Source organism: Poecilia reticulata, chromosome 17 (assembly GCF_904066995.2).
Source record: "Poecilia reticulata chromosome 17, P_reticulata-male-v2, whole genome shotgun sequence".
In the NCBI taxonomy this organism is placed as follows: domain Eukaryota; kingdom Metazoa; phylum Chordata; class Actinopteri; order Cyprinodontiformes; family Poeciliidae; genus Poecilia; species Poecilia reticulata.
In genome coordinates, this window is record NC_088846.1 from 24,609,940 (window position 1) to 24,637,292 (window position 27,353).

Genomic DNA, 27,353 nt, shown 5'->3' on the forward strand with positions numbered 1-27,353 from the left:
CAAACAACAGCAGAGCAAACCTCCAGCTTTTGGAAAGTTGGTGTTTTTCTTTGAAGTTATCTGATGGTGAAATGATGGGAAGCAGTGGAACAGCAAAAACCGTGGCTGCGAGCTCTGGACTCCAATATCAAACATCCTAAAGCAGGGGGCGGCGAGGCTTTGCATCATCAAGACGAGATCAAACAGCTGTGGTGCAGCAGGGGTGCAGATAAAAACATAAAAACATGGAGGCTGCGAAGCTGGCCTGGAAAGTCAACCTCCATTTAGCAGACGTATGCAGAGCACCATGCAAAGCCATCGACTGTCACTTTTTGTCGCCTCACAACTAAAAAGTTTCAAGATTTTTTTTTTTACAGGGATTTTATGTGACATTTTTCACCCACTTTGAAACAAACTGCACTGCAAAAACACAAAATTTTACCAAGAATTTTTGTCTAGCTTCCAGTGCAAATATCTCAACTTGAAATAAGACAAAACTAACTGACAAGTAATTTTTCAGGTAGAAATATGAGCCGGTTTTAAGTAAATAATTTTTATTGATGTAAAAATACTAGTTCCACTGGCAGATTATTTAAATTATACATGGGAAAAGGTGGAATAATCTGCCAATGGAACAAAAATAATGAATTATTTACTTAAACTCCTGAAAAAGTTACATGTAAGTTAGTTTCGTCCTGTTTTAGACCAAACTAACTGGGGGAGGCGTGGCCAGCAGCTCACAAGAGGCAGAACCGATAAGGCTGAAATATCATTATCTGAAGGTGATTTTTTACAAAAACATGCAGTGAGCATGTTTTGACTAGACCGCACACGCATCATAACCTGTTTAAGGAAGCACAACAGGTCACCTTTAATACAGGAAGAAAATGTCTTGGACCTGCTGAAGACATGAGGCCTAAACCTACTGCCAGACTCAGGGGCTTATAATAAAAGCATGCCACACTTTTCAGATTAGCATTTTACCCTACTCACATAAAATTACAGCAAAACACATTAAAGTTTGTGGTTGTAATGTGATGAAATTGGAAAGAGTGTGTGAACACAGCTGCACTCTTTCATGGCACGCGGAGATAATTTGATGCAAAAAGATTCCCTATGAGGAGTAATTCTGCCTTTTCCCCGTTTCTCCTTCCACTTTCATGTAAAAGCTGCATATTACAAAGGGGCACAGCTAGTCTGTCCTATTTTATTAAAAAAATGCAGGTCATTTTCTGAAAATGTGCTGTAATAGCCTATCATCAGGCCTCCATTACGGGGCTTGAAACCAATTCCTCGTGATGCAGGAGGTTCTCCAAGGGAGGCAGGAAACAACCTTCGGCTCAGCCTGCCGAGCTGAAAAACCTCGGCCTGCACTCGGGAGGACGGAAAATTTCCTCGTCTCCATCAACCTCGACCCCCTTGTCACAAATCACGGGGGAAACGATGTGTCAGAGTCTGGAGGCGACCGGAGGCCTCGGCGTGGGCGTCACGGGGCGCTGAACCTCAGCCGGTGGAGAAACTGGAAGCTGGCGCCTGTTCATCCATCAGGGGGACGTTAAGTCAGACCATCGAGCCGTGAGACGGCGCGGCGAGGAGCGGCTCGGCAGAAGTGCAGTACAGTGGGAGAGCAGAGCCATTATCGCCATCAGAGAGGCGGCAGATGGCTATAAAGTCCGAGCATTAAAGCTTTTGGTCAATGTTAAAACATTTTCCTTGAAGACGGCGGCCCCCATATGCGACTGCGTTGACCTTGTTTGGCACCATCGGATCGGCCGATGATGGCCGCTAACTGCAGCGCTATTTACAGCCGCAGCCTGGGGACGTTTTATTTCATCTGCGCCGGCTGAAAGCTTCGAGGGGCCCATTTCTGAAGGTGCTAAAGCTTGTACTCTGATGGACTATTGATCTCGGTTCTCTGAGTGTGCCGGATCACTGGGACCTGCCACGCAGGAGGGCCATAACTTTCCTTCCATCTCTCCTGCAGCGCGTCAGAGGGAATGCATTACATCCAGGACCAACCAGCGGTTTGAGCCGACGATGCTGCTGCTGCTGCACTGGGGTGAAATTAAGGAACTGAGAGAGATGTGCATCACAACGGAGAACATTTACCAAAATACGTCATTTGAGAACATGTCTGAGCAGGAGAGTGATTTGAATTCACAGCCGTTTCAGATGTACGAAGTGACCGAGTCGGGTTTCTAGGCCGCATCGCCCACGATGTTCCCAAAGGATCGAGACGGCCACACCAAAACATTCACGTTGTACAGACACTTTTGGTTGTCTGCTCAGCGTTGGGGTCCATTTGGAAAACCAATCTCCAAGCTTTAACTTCCTGATTGATGTTGCTTCAATGGTTTTACCTCCATCTAGTTTATGAAGTGCACCAGTTCCTCCTGCAGCAAAACAACCCCACAACATGGGCTTGTTTTTGGGCGAACACCCCCCATGTTTCATAGTTATGTTGGTGCAACCATCCGGTTTCTCTCCCAAATGTAAGGATGGTCATTTTGGCCAAACATTTCCACTTTGGCTTCATCAGAAAAATGATGCAAGGTTTTCATTCCCGTCTCCATTTCCAAACTCTGATCCGTTTTACGTCGCTGCCTGGCTTCCTCCCCACTGACTGGTTTTCCAGGTTTAAATATCTGTGTTGACCCTAAAACTGCACAATTTGGAATCACAAAAATACGAAATTTTTACAAACTACCACGTTTTTCAATAAGGTTGACATGTAAGTGCATTTCACAAAAGTGTGATGGAAACACGAGTCATGTGACCAGCAGCCAGGAGTCACTGCTGGTGGACAGATGAAGACGTTTTAGGACGACGGCGCTGCATGTTTTTTTTAACGACTTATCACATGAACAAACCAACTCGTGTGAGATTTTAATTGGGTTTCTTATTAAGCTGCAATCTTGTGTTTCCTCGACATCAGAGGAATGAGTTTTGTGCTCATTTGTACAGAAAACGCGGCTTTAGCCACCATTTTCACAAGATTTAGTTTTGCTTTTGTTCTGGGATCCAGCTGCACATTTTGGACTAAAACTGGTTCGTTTCTGGGACACAGAACTCCCACATGAACCGGGATTGTTCATTGTTCTCCTGAAAGCTGATCTATTTCGATTTATCTGGACCCTCACAAAAGGAAACTGCATGTTTGAGGTCAAATAAATCCACAAATGTGCTTCCAATTAATCAATAACTCTCACCAAGCCATGACATCATCATTAGGGCTTTCTCATTTAAGGAACAGAAATAACTTTAAGGTAACTCCTTGAATGTCAATTATTTTTAGTTTATGTTTCCAGTGGGATATTATTCAGCAATAATATAACTTTCATCCAAAAAGGCTTTAAAATGTGCATTTTTATGATTTAAAGTCGATCATTTATCCTTAAATGTACAACAATGTCATTTGTTTATCAATTCTGAACCCTTCCCCTTCAAAATAAGAGACTCCACCACTGTACTGAAGCTCTCTGGTTTTACACAACTGATGATATCAATTGATTGATATCATCAGTTGTGTGCATGAAAAACACTGAAGCTCCAGTTTAGCAGCTGAATATTTCAGTGGAAAGTTACAACACATTGCAGCTGAAACTCCTTCCAGATATTCCAGCAGAGCATCAATTCAAAAGCAGGAAAATTCACAGATTCACGCTGGGATGAGATGTAAAATGATAAACTGTGCAGATCCAGTTTTAATGCATCTTACAGAAACAATTCACACCCAAAATAAGATGAAACGGAATTTTATTTTTATTTGGTTGCTTGTTCAGGTCTGAGTTCCTGCAACTGAAAGTTTAGAACAAATTTAAGTGTAAAGAACCATCAGGTAATTCATGAGGGGTGTCCAAAGAGCGGCCCGAGGGCCATTTGTGGCCCTTGGACTGATTTTGTGCGCCCCCCCCCCCAACTGCAATTCAAAAATGGCAAAAATAAATTCATATATGCAAATGGAGAGTTTTAATTTGTAAACAGGGTAAAATTATTACCAACAAATTTTTCTAACAAACTGTTTTATAACCGAGCTAACCTTGGTTTAGCTGTAGTTTATCCAGAGACTTTTACTGAAAAAACAACAACGTTGCTGCATCTGAATCAGCTTTTATTCTTTCTTAAACTTGGCTAAATGTAGCAAGCATTTTGAAAGTGTGTGAAATAAAATTACTTTAAATAAATGTATTCAATTTAGCCCAAAAGGAATGAAAACTAATAAGATACGGCTTATTAGGGTGATTGTCAAGAAAAACAGGAATGTATTTACAGCAAAAAACTTCTGATTTTCAAATGTCGAAAATTTGCAACTTTTGAAAATCAGAACATTTTTAAAAGGCAAAAAATATTTGACTTTTGAAACTCAAAAATGTCCAAGATTTTTCTAGAAAAATTCTGAGTTTAATCACTGAAGTCCTGAGTTTTTTTGGGTTTTTTTGCGAGATATTTACTCCAACATCATTGTTAAAATCTCTCTCAAGTTTTGGATCTACAATAAACATCATTTTTGAAAAAAATGTAAATATTAATAAAAAAATTGCACCACTTTATGTGCTTCTACTTTTGAATCGTGAATTTTGGCTCAATTGACGAAACGTTTGGACGCCATTAAATTAAATAAAACCTGGTTTAGCAGGCTGCACAGTGGTAGAGCTGTTCCCTTGCAGCAAGAAGGTTCTGGGTTCGATTCCCGGCCCCGATCTTTCTGCATGGAGTTTGCATGTTCTCCCTGTGCATGCGTGGGTTTTCTCCGCGTACTCCGGTTTCCTCCCACAGTCCAAAAACATGACTGTCAGGTTAATTGGCCTCTCCAAATTGTCCCTAGGTGTGAGTGTGTGTGTGCATGGTTGTGTGTCTCTGTGTTGCCCTGTGACAGACTGGCGACCTGTCCAGGTGACCCCGCCTCTCGCCCGGAACGTTGGCTGGAGAGGCACCAGCAACCCTCCTGACCCCACTGAGGGACAAGGGTGTAAAGAAAATGGATGGATGGATGGTTTAGCAGGTTATTTTTTACAGGTCATAAAAAGCGTTCAGTTTCATTAACATTTGTTAATATCTACAAAAAAAAGAAAGAAATCTGTAAACATCGTCGAAACTCAACCTGCCTGTTTCTCTGGCTGTTTTCCCGTAATGTGCACCGAGTGGGTATTAAACCTCCAAACTGAAGACTTGCCTACAAGGAGTGCTCAGTTCACTAGTGTGATGAATGGAAATTCAAGGCAAATTAGCTGTTTATTTCCTCATACATATTGTGCAATCAAAATTTCACCCCCACCAGGCTCTATCTGGGCATGAACAGAATACAATTTCCCACAATGAATAATCCCCCAGCTCAGTAAACAACAGGGCCGCGCCGCAGTTCAATCTAAAAAGTTAATGGCAACGGGTCTTGGAATAATGAGAGGTTCAACCTGGAGGAAACAGTTTGTGTAAAAAAAACACATACCTGCCAGCTATTTTTGAGTGTCTCCTGGGCAGCAGGCACAAAGAAAAGCTGAGATTACATTTGCAATGCAAAGCTGCTTCTTCTTCCCGGCACCCGATTCCTGCCATCACGCTTCAGCGGCCAGTTAAAACCCAATTTCAATTAAGGTGTTTAAGAAAATATATTTAGTCTCTCTCTCCCTCCGACGTTTCTCTCCGAGGTAATAAAACCCAGATAAACAAAAATCTGCTCTGGAGATTGAAAGCGCGGCGCTGTGGGTGTGTGGACTTTATTCGTGGCATGTTTTCTGCAGAGCGTCTCACTTCAAAAGTCACCCGAGTATCGAGATAATAAAATATTGTTTCCCCGGAGGAGGAAGAGGCGGAGTGTTTGCTGCCAGGAACAGAATCACGAACAAGCTCCGAGTTTCGCCCGCTGGAGGTTTCAAACTGGGAACAAACTGGGAATGCAGCTGGCATGAGCTACGGCCATCAGACCTGTGCAACGGAGAATTAGGGGCATTTTAGAGGGGAAGAAATTTCTAGAGGAGAAAAAATTCAGAGCCTGAAAAGTGAAAAAATTGCTGGGAAATTTTCTAAAATGTTGAGATTGATCTCAGAAATTTCCTAGAGAAATTTTTTTTTATTTTTCCTTGTTTCAAAAGTAAAAACTTTTCTAGTTTTTCCCAGAAAATTTCTGATATCGTCAAAATTTTTGAATTTTTCGAGCAAATTTTAAACTTTTCAAATTCAGAAATTTCCCATTTTTTTCTAGGAAATTTCAGAGATTAATCTCAAAATTTCTGAGACTTATGTAGAAAATTTCTGAAATATCAAAATTTTCCAGTTTTTCTAGCAAAATGTTAACATTTTAGGTTCTTTTTAATCTCAGAAATGTCCGTTTTTTTCTTGAAAATTTCAGAGAATAATGTCAAAATTTCTGAGTTTTTCCTGAAAATATTAAACTTTTCAAACTCTGAAATTTATCAGTATTTTCTAGAAAATCTCTGAAATTAATTTCCACATTTTTTGAGTTTTTTGGCAGATATTTAATCCTATTTTTTCTTTTCCTTCAGTCTACTATGGTCCTGTCAGAGATTTGGGTCATTAAAGTAGAACTACTACGTTTTATGATGGTAAAACTATTTGGGTTTTAACTTTGTGAAATTCCTCTAATTCATGCAAATTTATCTCTTGTTGGTTTTTCAACGCTTGTCTACTTTTCAAAAGTTTCAGTTTGTTTTTGTTTTTTTTTCTAAACTTACAAGCAGAGAAAAAAATTGCAGCAAATGTTTGAACATTAGTTGAACTTTTACAGCTTTAAGATAAATCGGCTAATAAAATCACTAACCAGCAAAAATCATTTAGAATAGAGGAGAAATAAACTTTATTGTCTCTTAATATGTTTTTTCCGAGTTAATATTTTGTTTTAGTAAATTTAGCATCAAATGTTAGCTTAGTAGGGCTTGGCAATAAATTGATTTTATCTATGACTTACATTTGCTGTTCAAGAAGATTTAATTTTGGGAAAAAATTGATTATTATCTGGTTTATAAGAATGTTTTACAGCCTGTATTTATTTGGACTTTTAATCCAGGTCATCTCACAGAAGAGAGGAAACAAAAGCCAGTTTTTGAAAATATTTCCTATCATTTGTAATTTTAAAGAAAAGAAACAGACAAAAGAAATCGATGAAAATTCTGAAAAATAGCACTTAGATGAATTAACTGCATGCTTCTTTCTTCCTTTGGTGTGTTTTCCTGAGAGGTTTGTGTTTTTTTCCACCAAGAAAAGGAGATGAAATGGAAAAATGCGACGTCAACAACGACCTTGAGCACAAGACAAACCTAAACAACAAAGAATGACTCAAATTATTTCCTTGAAACACTTTTTCACTTATTTCACACCTGAAAGCAAAAACAAACTCAAAATGAAAAAGAAAATCTGAGTTTTCTACTGCAGACATTTTGCCGTTTGTCTCATGGTTGATCTGACGCAGGATGCTGATGGAGATCACGGCCAGCAGAGGGCGCAGTGCGCTCACAGAGAGGCGATGTAGTGACCTTGTGATGAACGCTTTCATTCATTCATTCATTCATTCATAGAAAATGAAAAGGAGAATCAATCCGTCCCGTTTCTTTCTGCTGACAGAAACAAAAAAGAAACAAACTCACATTTTGAGGCAACGCAGGATAAAAAAAAGCTCCAGGTAGTTTTTACAGCAACACGTTTGTAATATAAAATATAAAGATTTCTCATTAGATTGTTTGTTATGTGACTGCAATAAAGATTCACGTGTCTTTATGCAGGATCATACAGTCCTGGAACCTTTTCAGAGGAAGACGTGACAGATGGTCGGAGTCAGTTTTGGAAAAATCCTGTTGGGAGGAAGAAGGTCAAAAAGACAAAATAAAAGCAGGTGAAGATCAATAATCTGAGATAAAACATAAAAAGAACATTGATACGATTAGCAGGTTTATGTGATAAACACTTTTTATCTTTGTTTTATTGTAAAGTGTCCTTGGATGGGACTAACAAATGAAATTCATTATGATTATTATTAGAAATGTACTGTTTGTACTTCATTAGCTCTTTTAAAACTTTTAAAAAGACAAAATGAAAAGAAAAAATAATCACTTTCTTTCATTGCTTTCATATTTCTGTAACTTTTACCAAAAGTAAGAATTATTATTATTATTATTATTAAGTTTTGATTTTCCAAATAATTTTTTACTTTGACATTAAAGGTTTTTTTTGTTATTTTTTGTGTCAAATAGGCAAATTTTTACTTATAAAGACAATAAAAACGGAGGAAAACATCCAAAGAGGTGAGAACTTTTCATAGGTGGTTACATGCAAAATCTGAAAAGAATGAAAACGATTTGGTAACTTTATTTGAAGGGGGGTGAATAAAACTGTCATGGTACTTTAATAAACATGATATAACATGTCATGAATATTAATAAGCCTTCATGAATATTTATGACTGTTGTCATAAAGCGTCATTCGGTAAATTATGACACTTTTAATACAAAGTTGACATTATTCAAAATGTCTTTGTTATGACAACTTGACATTAACCAATATATCATTACTGATATAAATTTATGAAAGTATTACTGATTGCACTTTAAAAATTAGGTAGCTTTATGTTGTTAAAGGTAAAGTTTAAACTAATGATTTATTGGTTAATGTCAAGTTGTCATAACAGACATTTTGAATGTCAACATTGTATTAAAAGTGTCATAATTTACCGAATGACTCTTTATGACAACAGTCATAAATATTCATGAAGGCTTATTCATGTTAATAACATGTTATGTCATGTTTATTAAAGTGTCATGTTAGTCTTATTCACCCCATTCAAATAAAGTGTTACCAACATTTCTTATGATGTGCTTTTGTGTCAGTTTTAAATGTTTAAATACATTTATCTCCCCCCCAAAAAAAAACATGGAGTGGATTTGTGCCAATTATAGATTTTTTATATCTTAAAACAAGAAAAGAAAAGAAAAAAAGAAAACATGATGTGGATTTGTAGCAATGTTAAACTTTTTCTACATATATTTATCTCCAAAAAACAGAAAAAAAAGTGGATTTATGTCAATTTTAAAATTTTAAACATATCCATCTCCAAAAGAAAAAAAAAACATGATGTGGTTGTGTGTCAATTTTAAATTTTTAAACAAATTTATCTCCAAAAAATAGTCAATTTGTGTCAATCTTAAGCCTTTCAACAAGCCATTTAATGGCTTTTATTATGAAAGATGCACTTCCTGTTAGTCACCATTTGGAGTCATGAAAGACTCAGCAGGAAAACATCAGATGAAAGCGGCATGAAAGCCTGCATGGCGGCTTTTCGTGGTCCAGATGCCCACATTGGCCACCAGCTCCACTTTCTCCTCATCTGTGCAGAGCAACATGTCCTGATGTTGTTCCCTCAGTGGTATCACACTTATCAGCCGTGACATATGAAAAGCAAATCCTTCAATCCAGGTCAAATGAACACTAATCTGTTCTGCTGGCGTCAAACTGGATCATTATAGAGCCTGAAGCAAAACGCAGCATCTCAATCAGGCCCGAAAAGGAAGAAGTTTGATTTTTATGCAGTTTACGCAAACAAAAGGTACAAAAAAAAAAACATTTTAAATACAAACAAACCAGCATTAGTGGGAGTGAATCTGCAACAGGATGCAGAGAAACCAATTGGACTAATGCATATCTGATATCAAATGGAAATAAATCCCTGCAAGTACAGAGGATTAAATTCCCGGCAGCATCCACCTCCCCATCTGGAGAGCAGGAAGGAAACTTTTGCATCTAGGTGAGTAGAAAAAAAAAAACCCATCCCATATGTTCTAAGGCAGCTTGGTGATTCTCTACGGTCCGATGCGAAGGCTGACGCTCGAGAAAGTGCAAAAAGGTGAAAAAAGGAAGAAGCTGTTCTTCATGGTCGAATAGTTTTTATGCGACGGTTTTCAGCGGATCTGAATGTTTTCCAGGTAAAAGCTGCTGCTTCTTCCTGAGTTCATGTTTGTCTGAGCAGCAAAATTCACACACAGTCAGAACTTGTGTTTTAAATGAAGGTATAAATGGACTATGCCGAGTTCATAAAGGTGACCCATTATGCTTCCTTTTGACAGGTTAGGATAAGTTTATGGGCTACAAAGAACTTTATCACATTTTTTGCTCAAAATGATTCTGAGAAAATGAGATTTTATTCTGCTGTTCTGCCTTTTTTCAGCTTCTTTCAGAAGGAGCCGTTTCAGGGTCTCTTCAAATCCATAAAAACTTTACTTAACGTTTACACTAGCGGGTGAAAATGGCTACAAACAGATGTGCAATTTCAAAACCGTACAACTTTGAAAAGCAGAAGTGGAGCCACCTGCACAACCAACAAGAATGGTTTCTGAATAGTAAGTCAACAACAAAACCCTCGTCTTTTCCAGCAGCCATTGTACAGAACATACAGCGGTAAAACCAGCTGACCAAACATGCTGGATATCAGCTTGGGTTGCTAGGTAACAGTAACGACTGTGACTCAACAATCCGGAGGTTTTTGAAATGAATAATTTTCCAGGTACCAAAAAACACTAACTGGGTGGCTGGGCGGATTATTTTAAGTGTTTGTTTTGAGAAGCAGCAGAAATGTGGATTTTGCTGCAGTATGCAACTTTTATTTAAAAAAATAAAAAATATATATATATATATATAAATATTTATTAAAACTGCCACCATGTTGTGACAATATAATACAAGACAGACAATCTGTGAAGAGAATGATCTCCTCCATCTCCTCCCTGAGCAACTATTGAAGAAATGCACAAAAAACAACCAATCAGAGCCAGGAGGCGGGGCTTAGCGCCGTCAATCATCCCTGTGTACTGGCTGGAAACCTGCTAATGGCGGAGAAAGAACTTATAGTTTCAGGAAAACTGTTTATCCACCGTCATCGGTGGCTATGCCAACTAGCCTTAGCATTCGAAACATGCTATGCTAGCTGCATTATAGCATAAAGGTAGAGGCTGAAATGAGCAAAATCAGCAAATGAGTCTTTATACTCCAATTATCCATATTTAATCACTAAATAAGTTGACGATGAGGCCTGACACTTAACAAATTTTGCTGGATAATAAATTGTGCCAGAAGTTATTGCGATAAACAATAATATTGTTTTTTGAGACAATTTTCAAGCAATATTATGGTAAAAATGGCAGAATAATGCAAGAACACATTCTCAAAGATCAATAAATGTTAAATTCTAATGAATATTTAATAGTAGAACTGGAAAACATACTAAATAAATTAATGATGAAGTCTCTGTAAACAAAATAACCCTTTAAAAATAAAGGGCTAGTCCAGACCAAAACACCAGACTGAAGAGTTTTATTATTCCGTTTTTGGTAGAAAATGAAAAACAATAAATCATACAAATGGAAATTATTGAGTTTGATCGTTTAATCCAATTAATTGTTCCGGTAAATAATTGTTCATCCTTTGAGTTCAGAAACGTTTCCTCCAAAAAAACCCTTCAGAAAATCAGTGAAATTATTGGTCACTTTAAAGAAATCCACCGATTCTCCAGAGGAAAACATAAAGAAGTGAGTATTTTCTCATATATTTTAAGTTTTTTTAAACCCGTTTAATTTAAAGTTTTGCTTTCTCTGAAAAGCTCTTTGGGCTACACTTGTACTTGAAAAGCTGCACAGAAACATAAAAACGAAGCTGAAAGAGAAAAAGATCCAACCTGGCCTGCAGAAAGAGGCGGCTGCAAAGATTAAACGGCCCTTTGAGCTGCAGGTCGAGCCAGAATATCTGGAGGCTTTCAGCCAGAACCAGAAACCGGCCTCAGCTGCTCACTTAGAACAACAGCCCCTTTAGCTTTGCTCGTCTGTAATATCTTAGGGTCAGCGGCTCTGTGCTCACGGCTGCAGATGGCCGCCAGGCGGGGAAGACCTCGCTGCCGGCCAAGGACAAAGCTACCGTACCGCACAGCATCAGCTGCTCTCCATCTGCCGCAGATGTCCTGACGTTGGGCCAGATGTCATCTCCGAACACGGAGCCTGGAGTTTCTCTGCAGCGGAATCACAAGAAGGAGAGGCCGGGAATCCGTTTGTTGTGAAACACACAGACTAGGGAAAATCTATTTCAATTTGCCAAATGCCAGAGCAGGATTACTGACATTTAGCGACTGATATTTTCCGCGAAACTCAATGAAATCCCTCCGTAACTCCATAACAGAGGCTCATCTCACCGACGGTGATTACACGCAGCAGGACTCCCGCTCGCTCGGAGAAATCTGAGCAGATATATGAAAAGCTGAAAAGCACACAGACATCTGAGGGGCTGGAAGGGTTGGACAGGCAGACGAGGCGAATTACAGAGCATAATTCAAGGCGGAGAAGCAAACACGCTTCTTCTTCACTTCAGAGGTTTTCCCACAGGTGTTATTTGTTAAAGAAATGTTTCAGAGAAAAAAGAAAAGCCCTTCCTGCAGGCGGGAGAGGTTTTAGAGCAGTAAATGGGATTTGTTGTGTTTGGAGTTCAGCCTTCGGAAGGATGACGACTGAAAACCCAAAACAAACATTCGTTTTGTCAGCTTTACCTCTAAAACATTTTATCTGCGTAAATAAACAACCAACTTTTTTAAACAGGTTTTAAAATCAATTTTATTATTTTCCAAATTCCACTGTTTCTCTTCATTTTTCTCAATTCATCCATCCATTTTCTTTCACCCTTGTCCCTCAGTGGGGTCAGGAGGGTTGCTGGTTCCTCTCCAGCTAGCGTACCTGGCGGGGTCACCCTGGACAGGTCGCCAGTCTGTCGCAGGGCAACACAGAGACACACAACCATGCACACACACACCTAGGGGCAATTTGGAGAGGCCAATTAACCTGACAGTCATGTTTTTGGGCTGTGGGAGGAAACCAGAGTACCAGGAGAAAACCCACACATGCACAGGGAGAACATGCAAACTCCATGCAGAAAGACCGGGGCCGGGAATCGAACCCAGAACCTTGCTGCAAGTCAACAGCTCTACCAACTGCACCACTGTGCAGCCCCTTTTTCTCAATTCATTTTAACCATATTTATTATTAGAGGTGCACGATTGTAATTTTCTGGCCGATTACTGACCTTTAACCTTTCTAGACCGAACGTGTCGGCGGCGACGCAGCCAAATTTCTGCATCTCTTTATGTTATCAGAAAAAGTCCAACGGTCTCTGAAGGGGGAGACGTTGTGCTTCATATGAGATCGTTGATCGGCCGATGTTCACATGTGAAGCTGATCCACCTCAGCACAGAGCTGAACATCGTCCTCCGTCCTCTTCTGCAGGTCTGACCGGCGGAGCCGCCCACCAGGTCACGTCTGCAGTGACAATATTCACCTCACTGCTGTCAAACTCTGTGACTTTCTTCATATTCAGCAACATTTCAGACAAAAATAAATTATATGGAATCGGCAGGTCAGGTTTTTTACAGATCGACAATCAGCCAGAAAACTGCGGTCGTTGCACCTCTAATCATTTCCATTTGCATGAATTATCATTTTTCATTTTCGCTCTTTCCACCAAAAACTGGGTGATAAAACTCTTCAGTCTGGTGTTTTGGTCTCAACTAGCCGTCGTTTTGAAGGATAACTTCATAATGCTTTTTATTTGCCGTTTCTGTTGTTTTAAAATGTCTTCCAGTGTTAAATGTTCATCAGAATTCAAAGTTAATTGATCACTATGATAATGTGTTCCTGCATTTTTATGCCATTACAATTATATTGCAACAACTTCTGGGACAATTTATCGTCCAGCAAAGTTGTTAAATGGGTTGTTTATTCTTTAAAATCCTCGATACTTGCCCTTCGAAGGGAGCACAGCTGATTAACTGTGACAAAAATAAGCAGAAGCATGTAGGAGCAGAAACCTTAATACGCCTGCAGCAGAAATTTCCCTGACTTTTCTATCATTGGAGGCATTCAGATGATTAGCAAGCTGAGTGTTTTGATTTTCATTAATCTGCTGCTTCTGAATTTGCAAGAGCTTCAGCAGCAGCAGCAGCAGCAGCAGCAGCAGCAGCAGCAGCAGCAGCGTCATGGAGCTGCAGCAGCTGTTGGATATAATAAACCATCCAGGTGCATCGAAGGCCACCTGCTCCCGCTTTGTGGCAAACACACGGCGGGTGTTTGGGCTGCAAAACAACAATAAAGCTCACAGAGTCAGAGTGCGTTGTGTGAAAAAGCCCTGCGGCTCGGCTGCGCCGCGCCGACAGGTCCGAAGGTGGGAGACCGGTGGCATTCAGCGTGTGAGGGGTGTCAACAGCAAACACGAAAGCTGCAGCAAGTGCTGGCAGCTTGTCGAGGAGATCAATACAAAGGAAATGAAGAGGGGGGGAAAAAAACAGTGACAAAGCAGAATCAGTTCATCTAAAGAGCATTTTGGAATCATTTCCACTTGTTTTTAATCAAAATCACCGCCACAGATGAAGGTTCACGGTCGCAGCAGATTATATTTCATCAAAAATATTGCCTCCCTGCCTAATTCCCTCATTTAACCGCCTGTTGACCTCTTCAGCTGGCAGAGGCAATCAGCCTCCCAGCGGCGGCGCCCAGAGCTCTCCCAGCTTCCAACTGGGGCTAATAACACAGAACCCGCAACCTTTTATTATCCCGGTTTGCACAAGAGCCCTCAGAAAACAGGACTCTGTAATATCAGCAGCAGGCCATCTACCACAGAGGACAGCTCCAACTTTACACCCCAACCTGACAATTTCAGCAGGAGACGCGGATTCACGCTGGGTATCTGATGCTGTGTGTTATCTGCAGCTGCAGCAGCAGAGGGATAAAACTCCAGCAAACATGTCAGGGTGATAAATTCAACCAAAAAGCCGATGTGGAGGGAGCGGGGCTGGCCGAAGCTTTGAGTTGGACCACACTAATGCAATTACAGGGATTTTCTGCTTATTCAGAGGCTTGGTTGAAGGGCGAACTGAAATCTGGAGCCAAGCTGCGTAAAATCAGGCGAGCCAAGTCGAATCTCGCCACCTCACTGTCTGGGAAAGCCGATGAGGAAATGCATACAGGATTACAGCCGGATCAGAGGTCCGTTCTGCATCAGGCGTAGCTTTAGTTTACCTCAATCAAATAAAAGATGAAAGAAAATAGAAGATTTTACAACACGACCAAAGACAGTCTGACTCGATCTGCTACCACCTCAGGTCCTCATGCTCATCTGTTTCACTGAGATCTTATTTCTTTTTGTGGTTCACATAAAAACCTGAAAGGTGGCCTGTTCTTCGAAAAGGTTAGGATAGCTCTAAGGGCTACACACTTTTGTTGCATAAAGTCATTTTTACAAAATTTAACTGTGATCAGTTTGTCGTACTTTGAGCTGTTTTATTGCGTCTTGTCTCTTTAAATCAAAATCACCTCCCGACTCAATGTTTACACTCACACATGGAAATGGCCGCAAACAGATGCACAATTATACAACCATACACCTTTGAAAAGCAGAAGTGGAGCCTCCTGCACAATCAACAAGAATGCAGCAAGTGGTTTCTGGACAGCAAGTCAGTAACAAAACTTTTGTCTTTTCCAGCAGCCATTGTACATCACTACATCTGTAAAACCAGCTGACCAAACATGCTGGAGCTCTGCTTGGGTTGCTATGTAACGGGCTATGCCTGCTGATTTGTGACATTACATTCAAAAGGTTTTTGAAAAAAGCTCATTTTCCAGATACCGAGAAGAATTTATTCCCAAAAATCTACTTTTTGGAGTTTTTTTAGCACTTGTTCTGTTTTTAGTAACAGTTAAGACCCAAATGGAAGCATAAAAACATATAAAATGTGCATTTAGCACAATACTTCCCCTTTAATGCAACCACCATCAGACTCCACTGCAAACATTTAACAGCAGGGGTCAATTTTTGAAACTTTTAGCTGCATTCCTGCACCAACAAACATGGATTAAGTGACCTGCTGATGACCTGGACTTTGCTAAACTTGTTTATGTGCCGTAAAGCGACTCGCATGCACAGAGGGAGACACGCAGTCACATGTACTACGCCTTGTTTGTTCTTCTAAACATGGCCGACACACACGTCAGCGTCTGAAGTGGTCGTCCAGTTGAAACAGATGAAATTACAAGAAGGTTAACAAACTTTATCTGCTGAAATGTCTTCAGTTTTGTGTAAATTTTTATCCTGAAGCAGATCGACTCGAGAAACAGGAAGTTGATTTGATTGGCCTGACGCTCATGTAAAGAGACGCTCTTGAATCTTACAACTTCTAACTAGTGTCCAGTTATTAAATATTGTCTCCATCCATTGTTTCAGCTTCTCTAAGATGCTTCTGTTGACATAAATTTTAAAAATACAGCCTCTTCCACCTGAAAGAAGAGGCTGAACAAACAGCCTCAGACCTTGAACTGCTCAGCACCAAACTTTAAACCCGACTCGATGCCCAGTGGATGCGCTGGTTGGTCAATGTAGTCTGCAACATTCTTCACTTTTCACACAGAAAAACACCATTTTACAGTATTGACTGGAGAGTATTTTTCTGCAATGTCAAGACGAATAATTTCAGAAATATGGCTTCACTCCCTCCAGTGTGATGTCCTCTGTGAGCTCCAGTTCAGGGATAATTAAAGTGTAAAACTTCAGCGTCGACATTACAGCTCCTTTGTGAAAGCTTGTACAGTAATAATAGGGGTTATGGCCCAGAGGTTCGCAGTGAGTGACATGTAATTTTAGGCAGCTGACCGCAGCTACAACTAAAGAGCAGAACTTAATTTCCAGGCTGCCATATCAACTCTTTCATTAAACCCCGGATGTCTTTTCTTTGTGTTTTTCTCCCAACGAGAGGAAAAAAAAAGAAAAGAAGTTATGCTCTGGTAGTTCCTGTCAGCAAAGTTCAAGCAAGCTGAACTTTCAGAGTGGCACTCGATTAAACACTGCAGGATTAGAGAGCACCTGTACAACAAGACCGGCTGCACAACGTCCGATCCAGCAAATCCTTCCTGGATGCTGATATGATCTCCCTGTGTGAGCACGGTGTTGGCTGCTGCCGCTGCTGCTCTGGGGGATTAGACAGCAGGAAGGTTATCACCTCTGGGGAATAAAGCTAACCCTATCTGCAGCAGCATGTCAGTGTGTGTGTGTGTGTGTGTGTGTGTGTGTGTGTGTGCACCACAGATCCAGGTTACATTTAAGCAGCCGCATGCTTAAATGCGCCTGTTGGTTCAGAGAATGGACGGCGACAGCAGAGCGCGAGACAAAGATGGAAGAGGATTCGGCTACAGTTGGACTGAAATCTGATTTCTCCTTTTTCTTCTCAAAAAATGCATAAGTTATTTTGAGTTTCATTAATAATATGTGCAAACATTTCTACTTAAGGGATGTTAAGTCAACCTGTTGCTACAGAAGAGAATTCAGACTACTTTCTTGATTTTTATCTCCAAGATTAAAATAAAAAATCTGAGAAAAAAAGTCAAAATTTGGGCTAAAAAACCTAAATTCTAAGATAAAAGTCAGAATTCTGACACTAAAACAAAATTCTGAAGAAAAAAAAGTCAGAATTTTGAGATTAACATCTAAACTCTCAGACTAAATTCTAAGATAAAACTCAGGGTTTTTTCCCCCCATCTCTCTAATCCATATTTGTGTCTTGCTGCACTGGCAGATTGTTTCACTTGTAACCAGTAGTTCGTCATCAATATTAAGGGATTACTGACTTAAAACAAGCTGCTATATTGTGCTGAAAAGCTACTAATGACTTAGTTTTGTCCAACTTAACTTTCCTCAACTGAAATATCTGCTCTGGAAACTGGACCAACATACTCGGTTAGATTTTGGTGTTTTTGCCGTGTTGCTAAAATAAAAATAAAATCTGCTCTGCAGTTTAATTAGTATAAACTGATAAATCAGTAACACAGAATGATAAGCAGGATGTATAGAAGAAATTGGGCAAAATTTAAAAAAAAACTGGAAATAAAACGTTAATTTCTAATACTTGTCTGAAAACTCCTTCGCGGGCAGAAACAGCCTGAAGTCTTTAACTTGTGGAAATCACCAGATGCTGCAGGGATTTCCTCATTTTTGACGCTCTGCCCGGTTTTTACTGCTGCAGCTTTCAGTTGATGTTTGTTATCCAAACCTTAGTCTTTAATAAATAAAATATTAGCTCAATTTAAGTAGGGATGTCTGCAGATGAACTAGTAATTTCCAAAGGAAGGTGTTTCTGAAGGACCACACCTGATTGGACGGAAATGCCTCCAATTCATTTATTTATTTATTTAGTTTCACTACTTTACTGTTATATCAGAAGATCTTGGATATAATTACTTCGGACAGATTGTGACAGCCGGTCCAACATTGGCACCGTCTTCTCCTGCCTTCATAGCACAAATCTCCTGTTACATTTCAAAATAAGAGCATCAACATGAGTCCCTCTGTTTTAATAAAGTGATTTTTGAGACATGTTTATTAGGAGGAAGAGCTAAATATTAATACTGGCTGGCTTTAGTTTGTGTCAGTAGCTTCATTTCCTTTAGCCATAAAACTGCACAATTGGATTTGTAAAAATAAAATATTAGTTTATTTTCATAAATAAATTACAAAAATAATTTATTTACAAAATAAATTATCTCATAAATAAAATCTTAAACATCATACGTTTTTAAATATGAAATAAAATATACTTTTAATTACATTTAAAATGTAGACAACTACATTTAAAATAATTACTGGTATTTTTTTATTCGCTATTTTTGGTTTTTTTAAAGGGGAATTTTTTTTTAAAAGTTAACATTTTTTAATAAAACATTTTTGCCAGGATGGTGTAACGTATTTTCTGCAATGGAAACATTTCGCATCACAAGTCACATGATCAACCACAGGATGTTGCTACTGTTGGAAACGACAAATAAAGACAACAGGAAGTGGTAGGAAAATGAAGGCATGTCATGTTATTTTTACTGCGTGAACAAACTTATTCACATGTGATTTTAATTGTGTTTCCTGTTCAATACAAACACTGAAATTGCTAAATAGTGTTTATTGACAAAGTTTTTTGCACATTTGTAATGGAAACACAGCTGTCGTTCCTTTATTAGCAGGATTTCTTCCATCCAAAGAATATTTTTTCCAGAACTGCGTTGACTTTTTCGGATGTTTTTTAACAAAGTTTAATCTAACTTTTCTATTCTTTACTCTTTAAAGTTGCTTGCTAGCTTCTTGGACGTCCAGGGGGGGTTTTGCATGTCTGAGTCCGCCATCTTTTCTTTCTTAAGTTGAATCAAATTGTATTTTCTCCCACTGCTAATATTGTAGCAACTTTTCTGTTTCTGAAAAATCTCCCACATACAATCACCACCCATCAAATCAACTCCATGTCTTTTATCCGCTTAACTTATAAAGACAAAACTAATTAAATCCCCGTGGATTTAAGTTATTCATACTTTCACAAATTAGTTATTATTTTATGAAGAGACCTATTTAACTACAATGGAGATGTTTTTAACCGTTAAGGTTTTATGCAGGAATCTTACAGCTTCAGGGTCCAAAATGAGGAAAAAGGACAAAAGCGTGAAACGTCTCAAGGGGGAAAAAGAAGACAAAAATCTAAACCAGAGCACCAGCTTCGTTCAGCCTCTCGCTGGAGTCCTGTGCTTTATTTAAAACTACGACAGAGCCCTACTTATTAGGTTTTTATGTAGTTACACAAGAGGAACTCTGTAAAAAGCTCCATTCATCCCTGGTAAGAACTGGGCCACTCTCACAAAAAGCTGCAACAAAGCCTCTCAACACACGAGAGCCTGTTTGCATGTTAACCCATTAATTAATGAAAATCTTCAAATCAGCCTTTGTCTCACACACATGCACTGCAAAAACACAAAGTCTTAGCAGATATAAGAGCAAAATGCAATGAAATAAATGATAATATTGTTGTTTTGAGATGATATGCAAGTATTTTATTAATAATTGTACAATAATGCAAGTTATTGAATCTGGAAGATATTTTAAATATCCAAAACAAAACACCAGAACTGAAAACAATAAATAAAACTTTTTATTAAAAAAAAGCAAATACAACTGAAACCAGAAATAAAATAGATTATCAAGACTCTGTAAACTAAACTGCTCTTCAAAAAATACAAATAATCCGAATGGAAATTACTGAGTTCACTTTAATTTATCATGCGATTTATTGAGCAACTGCAACAATCAGCAACTAATTGTTGCAGAACAAGCTTACTTAGTGCACTGAAAAAAGACAAAACTAACTTACAAATTAGTTTTTAGCAAGATACAGCAGCTTGTTTAAATCAATAATTTCTTAATATTGATGAAAAAGCTCAAGTTCCAGCACTAGGAAAGTATTTATTGGACAAGTGAAATAATCTGCTGGTAGAACTAGCAGTTTTTCATCAATATTAAGTAATTATTTACTTAAAATAAGCTCCTATGTCTTCCAGAAACCAGAGTAATTTAGTTTTGTGTTATTTCAATAGAAACTAGACAGAAATACTTGGTTACGCTTTGTGTTTTTGCTTTGAAGGTTCGAGCTGCAGAGCAGTCGGCGTTCATGGCTGAACTCTCCTCAATTAAAACACAACCCAACAACGGTGGGAACTCTGCGTGCACCGCGGCGCTCAGCAGGTATCCTGCACATAAAACCGCAGGAATCCTGAATCACGCCGAGGCGTAGATGAGAGATCAACAGCTGAGTTCGCTCGCGTCATTATGGATGGATGTTTCTGCACAGATCACACCAAAACATGGCAACCCAACAATTATATAACATGCTTTATCTGCTAACGGCTCCTAAAGACGACGATTCGATTAGGGCTGCAGCTAATGATGATTTTAGTAATCAACTATGCTGACGATTAATTAATCAATTGGAAAAAAAATCTGCAGATTTTTAATTTAACCACTTAAACCTGTTTTATATTAGAAATACATTAAGAGATGCAAAAAAACAGAAACAAATATTTAAATTTCTTTTTTAAAGAAGAAAATAAACATTTTATTGCCTAAAGTGCAATCATCCCTTGGTGAAGCTAAAATTACACCAGTTGAGGATTTTTGGATAAAGCATATTGACAGAGGAAGGAGTTTTATTGTAAATGTAAAATATGTACAGCTAAGAGCCACAGCACTGAACCTCCTGGTTCTTCCTCCAGTTATTGATTCCTGAACCCTTCCTGAGTTAAAACATTAGTGTTGTTGTTTCTAATGAACACGAACTTATTTTCTTTGCATCTTTTTGTTATTTTGACCATTTCCTGCAAATATAAACTAAATGTTTCCTAGAATGTCAGAGACATGTTGTCAGGAGCTCATAGAATAAAAGAACAAAGTTCATTTTACTCAAACACAGAAAGTAAAATCAGAGAAACTCATCATTTTAAATTGTCTCAATTGTACAGTTTGGGTTTAATTACTGCTTTGAATATGTTGGTTTTTTAAAGTCTGTATACTCCAGTTAATGATGAATCTGGTGATTATTTAAGAATCGATTCCTCTTGATTAAACCGTTTTAGCTCTAGATTTAACATTTGGTAACCTTACATGTGTGAAACATGAGGTCTGTGGGCCAAATCTGGCCCGCCGTAGCTCTTTATGTGGACATATAGACTCCAGACGAATCAGTCCCTCCAGTTTTTAGCTGTTTTGCTACCTTGGAAATTCATGTAAAATTAACAGATTCCCACATTCTTTTCATGTTAAAGCATAACAGTGATTTTATTGCACATTTTCAGTAAAAATGGTCACAAACATTGGTTTTAGTGAGGCTAACTTCCACCTGCAGGTGGCAGTATTTCTTACTTCCACTATTCTGCTGTCTCAGCCTCTTGATGTTATAAGTCACATTGACCATCATACATAAGCACAAATATGGCAAACTTTCTAACAAAAAACCAGTAAATCGGTTGATTCCAAAAAAATCACAAAAGCAAAAGCAGGATCCTGTATGGACTGATCAATCTGAAAAAATTGATTATTTAATCCGCTATTCGTTTATATTTTAGCAGAAATACAATCTGGCCCTTACAGAATGCATTTCTGACCATTACTGTGATGAATTTAAATGATATTGAACATTTTTCCACAAAGATTTATTTGATGCAACATCAAATCTGTAATCTTGAATGCGTCTCGTTCATAATGTCGTTTATAAGGACGTCTAACGAGTCAGAAACGGAAAAATCCAGGTTCTCCTTAAACTTCTTCATGAAACTTTGCGTCTGAACTTAAACCATAAAAACTGACATTTAATTTGAAGCCACACCTCATTTTCTGCTGTCCACCTCCAGATTGCATTTCCTTCAGTCGCTCAGCACTTTGTACAGTGTAATTATTTTTCCTTTGTTCCCTGGTTTTGAAATATATTAACACACTATGCAGCCAAATCTGGTGTGAAATTAAGCGCCGTCTGCGATAACGAGGGGAACCAGCAGACGATGTGAAGCTTTTGAAGTAAAACACTGCGGGAAAAACGTTTCCTGATGAGGAAGAGGAGGAGGAGGAGGGTATTAGATGACTGACAGCTCAGAAAGTTTAGAAATCTCGTAGGTGGCTTGTAAGTTAAGATTTACCCAGCAGAGTCGTTCCAACACATGAAGTAAAAGCTGGAAATAAAAACCTCAACACACTGAGCTGAATGGCATCGAGCGACTCTGCTATGGATTAGAGGGGCGATAATTCAATATCGCCACTTAATGAGCTTTGGCAGAGTTAAACTGTGCTGCAAGCCTATTATATTCCGCTTCTGCTATTTTTTATTGATCTTTGGTTGCAAACAAGCTGATTTTTTCTATTCTTTTTGACCCCAGACTACCAGGGGCTTACTGCTGTTAAAATCATATTAAGTTTCTCCCAGAACTCAAGTTAAATTTGTCAACACCGCAGTTAGTGTTAATAATTACAGATGAGAAAGCTTGGTGTTCATTATCTCAAATACATGACACGTGGAGACTGAAAACAGTGGTTTGTCTTGCTGCTTATGAATGAATAAAAACTGAAAATCCAAATTTTTTTCAGTCTGAAAACTAGAGGTGTGCCGATCGATCGGCCGCCGATCACAATCGGCCGCCGATCACAATCGGCCAAATTCTGTGAAAAAGTGTATGATCGGTGATCGCCGATCACTGAAACCGATCACCTGCATCTCATTCTCAGCTGGTCTCCTCTCTCCCTCCCACTGCTCAGGCGCGCAGAAACAAATCCTGTCGTGTGGAAATTTAAAGCTCTGAGGTCATTTTGCGTGTTTCGACGGAAAATTACCTCGAGAGAAAATCACGTCAAAATGCATCAACACAACGAATCTACTATGGCATTTAAAAAACAAGCACTTGATTCGAGTTTGGCTTGATGTGAGGCTCAATGCAGGAAAGAAAAGACATCCGGAGCGATCAGACAGCAGGTGAAGCGGCGCACAGCTGCCAACACTCACCAGGAGGAGCATGACGGTCAGAAAGATAAACAAAATAACCCGAAAAATTATTCATCAAGCCGGCGGCGTAAAACGCTGGTTCTGCCCTCGATGTTGGATCGCCGCCACATGATACTGGCACTCATAAAACAGACAAGAGTTCTTCTTCAGTTTCTGCAGCTTTATTTGCCCCCCGCTGTGAATCCTTTTTGTCATTGTTCTCTCAGAAGCAGCCAGACAGACGACCAGAAACAAAACCGTTACAAAGTTTATTCTCCCAGAGCTACAAAGTCACAACTGAGGCTACTTCCACTACAAAGCACACAGCGTCTCAGAGTCTGCAAAACTTCTGCAGCTGAACAAAAACAACAAGGCAAATGAAATATATTAAATAAATGAATAAAACAGTGTTTTATCCATAACTTAAGAAAAACAGTAATAATTTAAATAAAATGCTTCTAGGATATTTCACAGCTGTTCAACCTCCAATCAGCAGTGAACTCTCACACCGAAGCTCAGCTTAAAGCTGCAGCAGGTAAATAAACAAACAAAAGATTTTACATAAGTTTAAAACTTTCACTATAACGTAAGACAGATAATCTGGAAAATAATGGATCTCCTCTGCCTCCTCCCTGTTCTGCAGAATTACTCTGCTCAGTCAGAACCAACCAATCAGAACCAGCATTACTCAGCGAGCCAATCAGAACCAGCAATAATCAGCGAGCCAATCAGAACCAGCATCACTCAGCGAGCCAATCAGAACCAGCATCACTCAGCGAGCCAATCAGAACCAGCATTACTCAGCGAGCCAATCAGAACCAGCATTACTCAGCGAGCCAATCAGAACCAGCATTACTCAGCGAGCCAATCAGAACCAGCATTACTCAGCGAGCCAATCAGAACCAGCATTAAGCTTTGCTCTCAGGAAGTTTTGATTCAGTAACTCAGGATTGCTTATTTTGATGCAACCGGCATTTGACTCTGAATGGATGTTTCTTTATTACTTGACATTATTTGATAAAAGCAGATTTATTTGACTAATGTATAATTTATGGAACTGAGAGTCTTACTGTTAAATATTATTTTACTGGTCGCAGGTTTTTCAGTCCTTTTGACTGAAAAGCTGCTGTTTTGTGCCTGCGAGTATTTTGCATGTTTGTGTCTAAATTAGGTGAATTTATTGCCAGATCATTTCTCCATTTTGCCAGATCACATAGTAGCACTGACGTTTTCAGTCTGAAAACTAGAGGTGTGCCGATTGTGATCGGTGATCATACACTTTTTCACAGTGATAAAATTAACAGCCAATCCAGGTGATCGGCAGTGATCGGCAGTGATCGGCCCTCATGTGTGATCGGAATCAGAATCGGCAGCAAAAACCTGATCGGAGCATCGCTACTGAAAACGCGTCAAACAGCAAATTCACTGATGCTGTTAAAATCTTGAATTTTTCTGTTTGGTTAAAAATTAGAACCACGAATATTTAATTGCTAATATATATAAAAAAAAAACATTACATGGAATCTGGTTTATAAGAAAAAAAATTAATCAAAAACATAAAAATTTACATAAATAAACAGTTTGATGAAAATAGTGCAGCTCGCAAAGAGATAAGCAAAGAAGATAAGGATCAAACTAACAAAATGACAAAAACATTTTTGTTAACGGACAAAACCAAAAAGAGACTTTGCAAAGAAAAAAAAGAAAAACTAACTAAAACTGGCGTTTGACTCTCGTTACCAGAAACAGACGAAAACTACAACTGAAGCCAATAAAAACTCAAATGAAACAAACGGTCAAATAAAACAATGAAATTGTTCCAGTCTCTTTATTAAAGAGTTTCTCTCATGTTGTTGGATCGTTATTTCTGGCAACAGAAACAAACACTAACATTGCCAAAGTTTACTCTGGAGGAGCTGCAAAGGTCCACAGCTCAGGTTAACTACAAGTCAGACAATCTAAAACTCTGCTCTTTATTGCAGAGTGGCAAGACGAAGCCTTTGAGATAATACCGTTAAAAGTTAAAAGAATGAGATTAACCAGTCATTTAAAACTAAATACCTTTTGTTTACAACAGGTCATATTTTCAGCTCAGAAATCCACATTCACATTTCATTTTTACACCAAATATTTTCCAATTTTACTGCCAAAGTCGACAGAAATTTTTGACATGAAGCATTTCCTAATCATTCTCCCAGGACAGGAGACTGCTCGACCAAATTTCATGATTTTTTTTGTCAAATTTAGACTCATTTTTGCATTTTAAGCCAAAAGCTAATAGTAAATTAACTTAAATATAATACAAACTTGTTCCTGTCCACTGTCGCCACATGCATGCTCGGCTGGGTATCCCTCGATTGAAACTTCATTTACCATATGGATTAAAATGGATTATGCAAATTAATCTGGACTATGCATAAATTTGTATCCATCAATTTAAAAAGTGTTTTGGATTAAATTTGCTCTGAATTGGTGCTACAGACAAAAAAACTAGAATTTAAACTGTCAGATGCTGCAGGTAATGTGTTTATTTTGTGGAAATGTAGGTCATGATGATTTCTAGTTTGAAATGCAGTGTTGGTTAAATACGTGAGTTTCCAGAGTAGGATCCCGTTTGTTTACTTCCCTTCAGCTCAGCATGTAAACACCTGGACCTGAAGGATGCTGTTCTCACAGCCTGGCTGGCCTTCACCTGCCCGACAGCACACCAGATGCTGGAAATAAAATAAAAACAAAACACCTACAACACAACCCCCCAAAAATCACCAAACAATAAGAAAAAAAACCGGAAGCCCACATCTGATGTAAACCGGGGGGGTTAATTACCTCCATGGAGCATCTTTCCCACCAAACACATGCTGCTGCTTCGGCTCGCATTTCACCATCCGTCAGCTAAAACACTCCCAGACGGAGACCTACCCACGTCTCGGGCTCCATATGTCCACTCGTTTTAATTATTTTTTTTAGCAGGAATGAGAGGGAGAAAGCAGCTCTTACCTTCCACATCCAGGCCATTCTTCCAATTTCTGCGCGCACAATGGTGGACCGCTGCCGTCCCTCGGCTTTTAAAACGCGTTCGCCGCGTCCGTCTCCTCAAACGTAAACATTACAGGAAGCGGTTTTGGAGGCGGGACGGTTTAAATGCGGCGGTCGGCGGGCTCCATGTATGTTGGAGTGTACCGTTATTTGGATTTCTCCGTGTCTCTCGGGCTTCGTCCCCCTCCTCTTCCACGCGTACCACAGAGCCGCCGCTGCTGGAGCCTGCTCGCGTTCTGCGCTGCTATTGGTCGATGGCGCAGAAGTCCCGCCCACCCGGCTTAGTCACCTGATCTGTCTACTTTAACATCAACATGAGGAGAGGAGCCAAGAGAAACAAAAAGCCGCTGTGTTCGCCTCATGAAGACATGTCAAATGTTAGGGCCGTGGGTAGGGAAAAAAAAGAGAAGACAATTACTGCCAAAACACTCAGACATTTTTAGATTCGTTTCAGAAATTTTCAAGAGAAACAGGGACGTTTCTGAGCTTGAAAAGTAGAATATGATGGAAAAATGTCAGAAATTTTGAGAGTAATCTCAGAAAATTTTAGAGAAAAAAAACAGAGAAATTTCTGAGTTTGAGAAATCAAAAATTAGCCACATAAATAATTCACAGATATTCTCTGCACAAACAAGACAATTTCTGAATGTGAGAAGTCAAAAAAATTGATAGAAAAAAATATTTACATTAATCTGAGAAATTTTATTCTCAGAAAAAACACGGGCTACACAGACATTTGAGTTTCAAAAGTGAAAGTTTTGACTTCTGAAACTCAGAAAATTTCCAAAAGTTGAACATTTTTGATTGAGAAAAAACAACAAAATTTCCAAGTTTCAAAGGTAGAAAATGTTTTACTTTTGAAACTAAGAAAATTTCCAAGTCAAAAGTTCTCAACTTTTGAAACTCAGAATTTTTATTGGTTTTTATATAAAAATTTCTGGGATTAATCTCAAAATTTCAGAAAAACTTTTTCGAGCTAATTTTTTGA

At 38.9% G+C, this 27,353-nt stretch overlaps 1 protein-coding gene across 1 annotated transcript in view; it reads right to left on the bottom strand.

The window, feature by feature from the left end:
* The window catches only part of st6galnac3 (ST6 (alpha-N-acetyl-neuraminyl-2,3-beta-galactosyl-1,3)-N-acetylgalactosaminide alpha-2,6-sialyltransferase 3), a 114,010-nt gene extending 87,246 nt beyond the window's left edge, over positions 1-26,764 (bottom strand). The window contains exon 1 of the mRNA XM_081597902.1: positions 26,327-26,764. Within this exon, the coding sequence (XP_081454028.1) occupies positions 26,327-26,344 (18 nt within the window). The 5' untranslated portion in view covers positions 26,345-26,764. The remainder of the gene's footprint in view (positions 1-26,326) is intronic.
* Between the last annotated feature and the right edge of the window lie 589 nt (positions 26,765-27,353).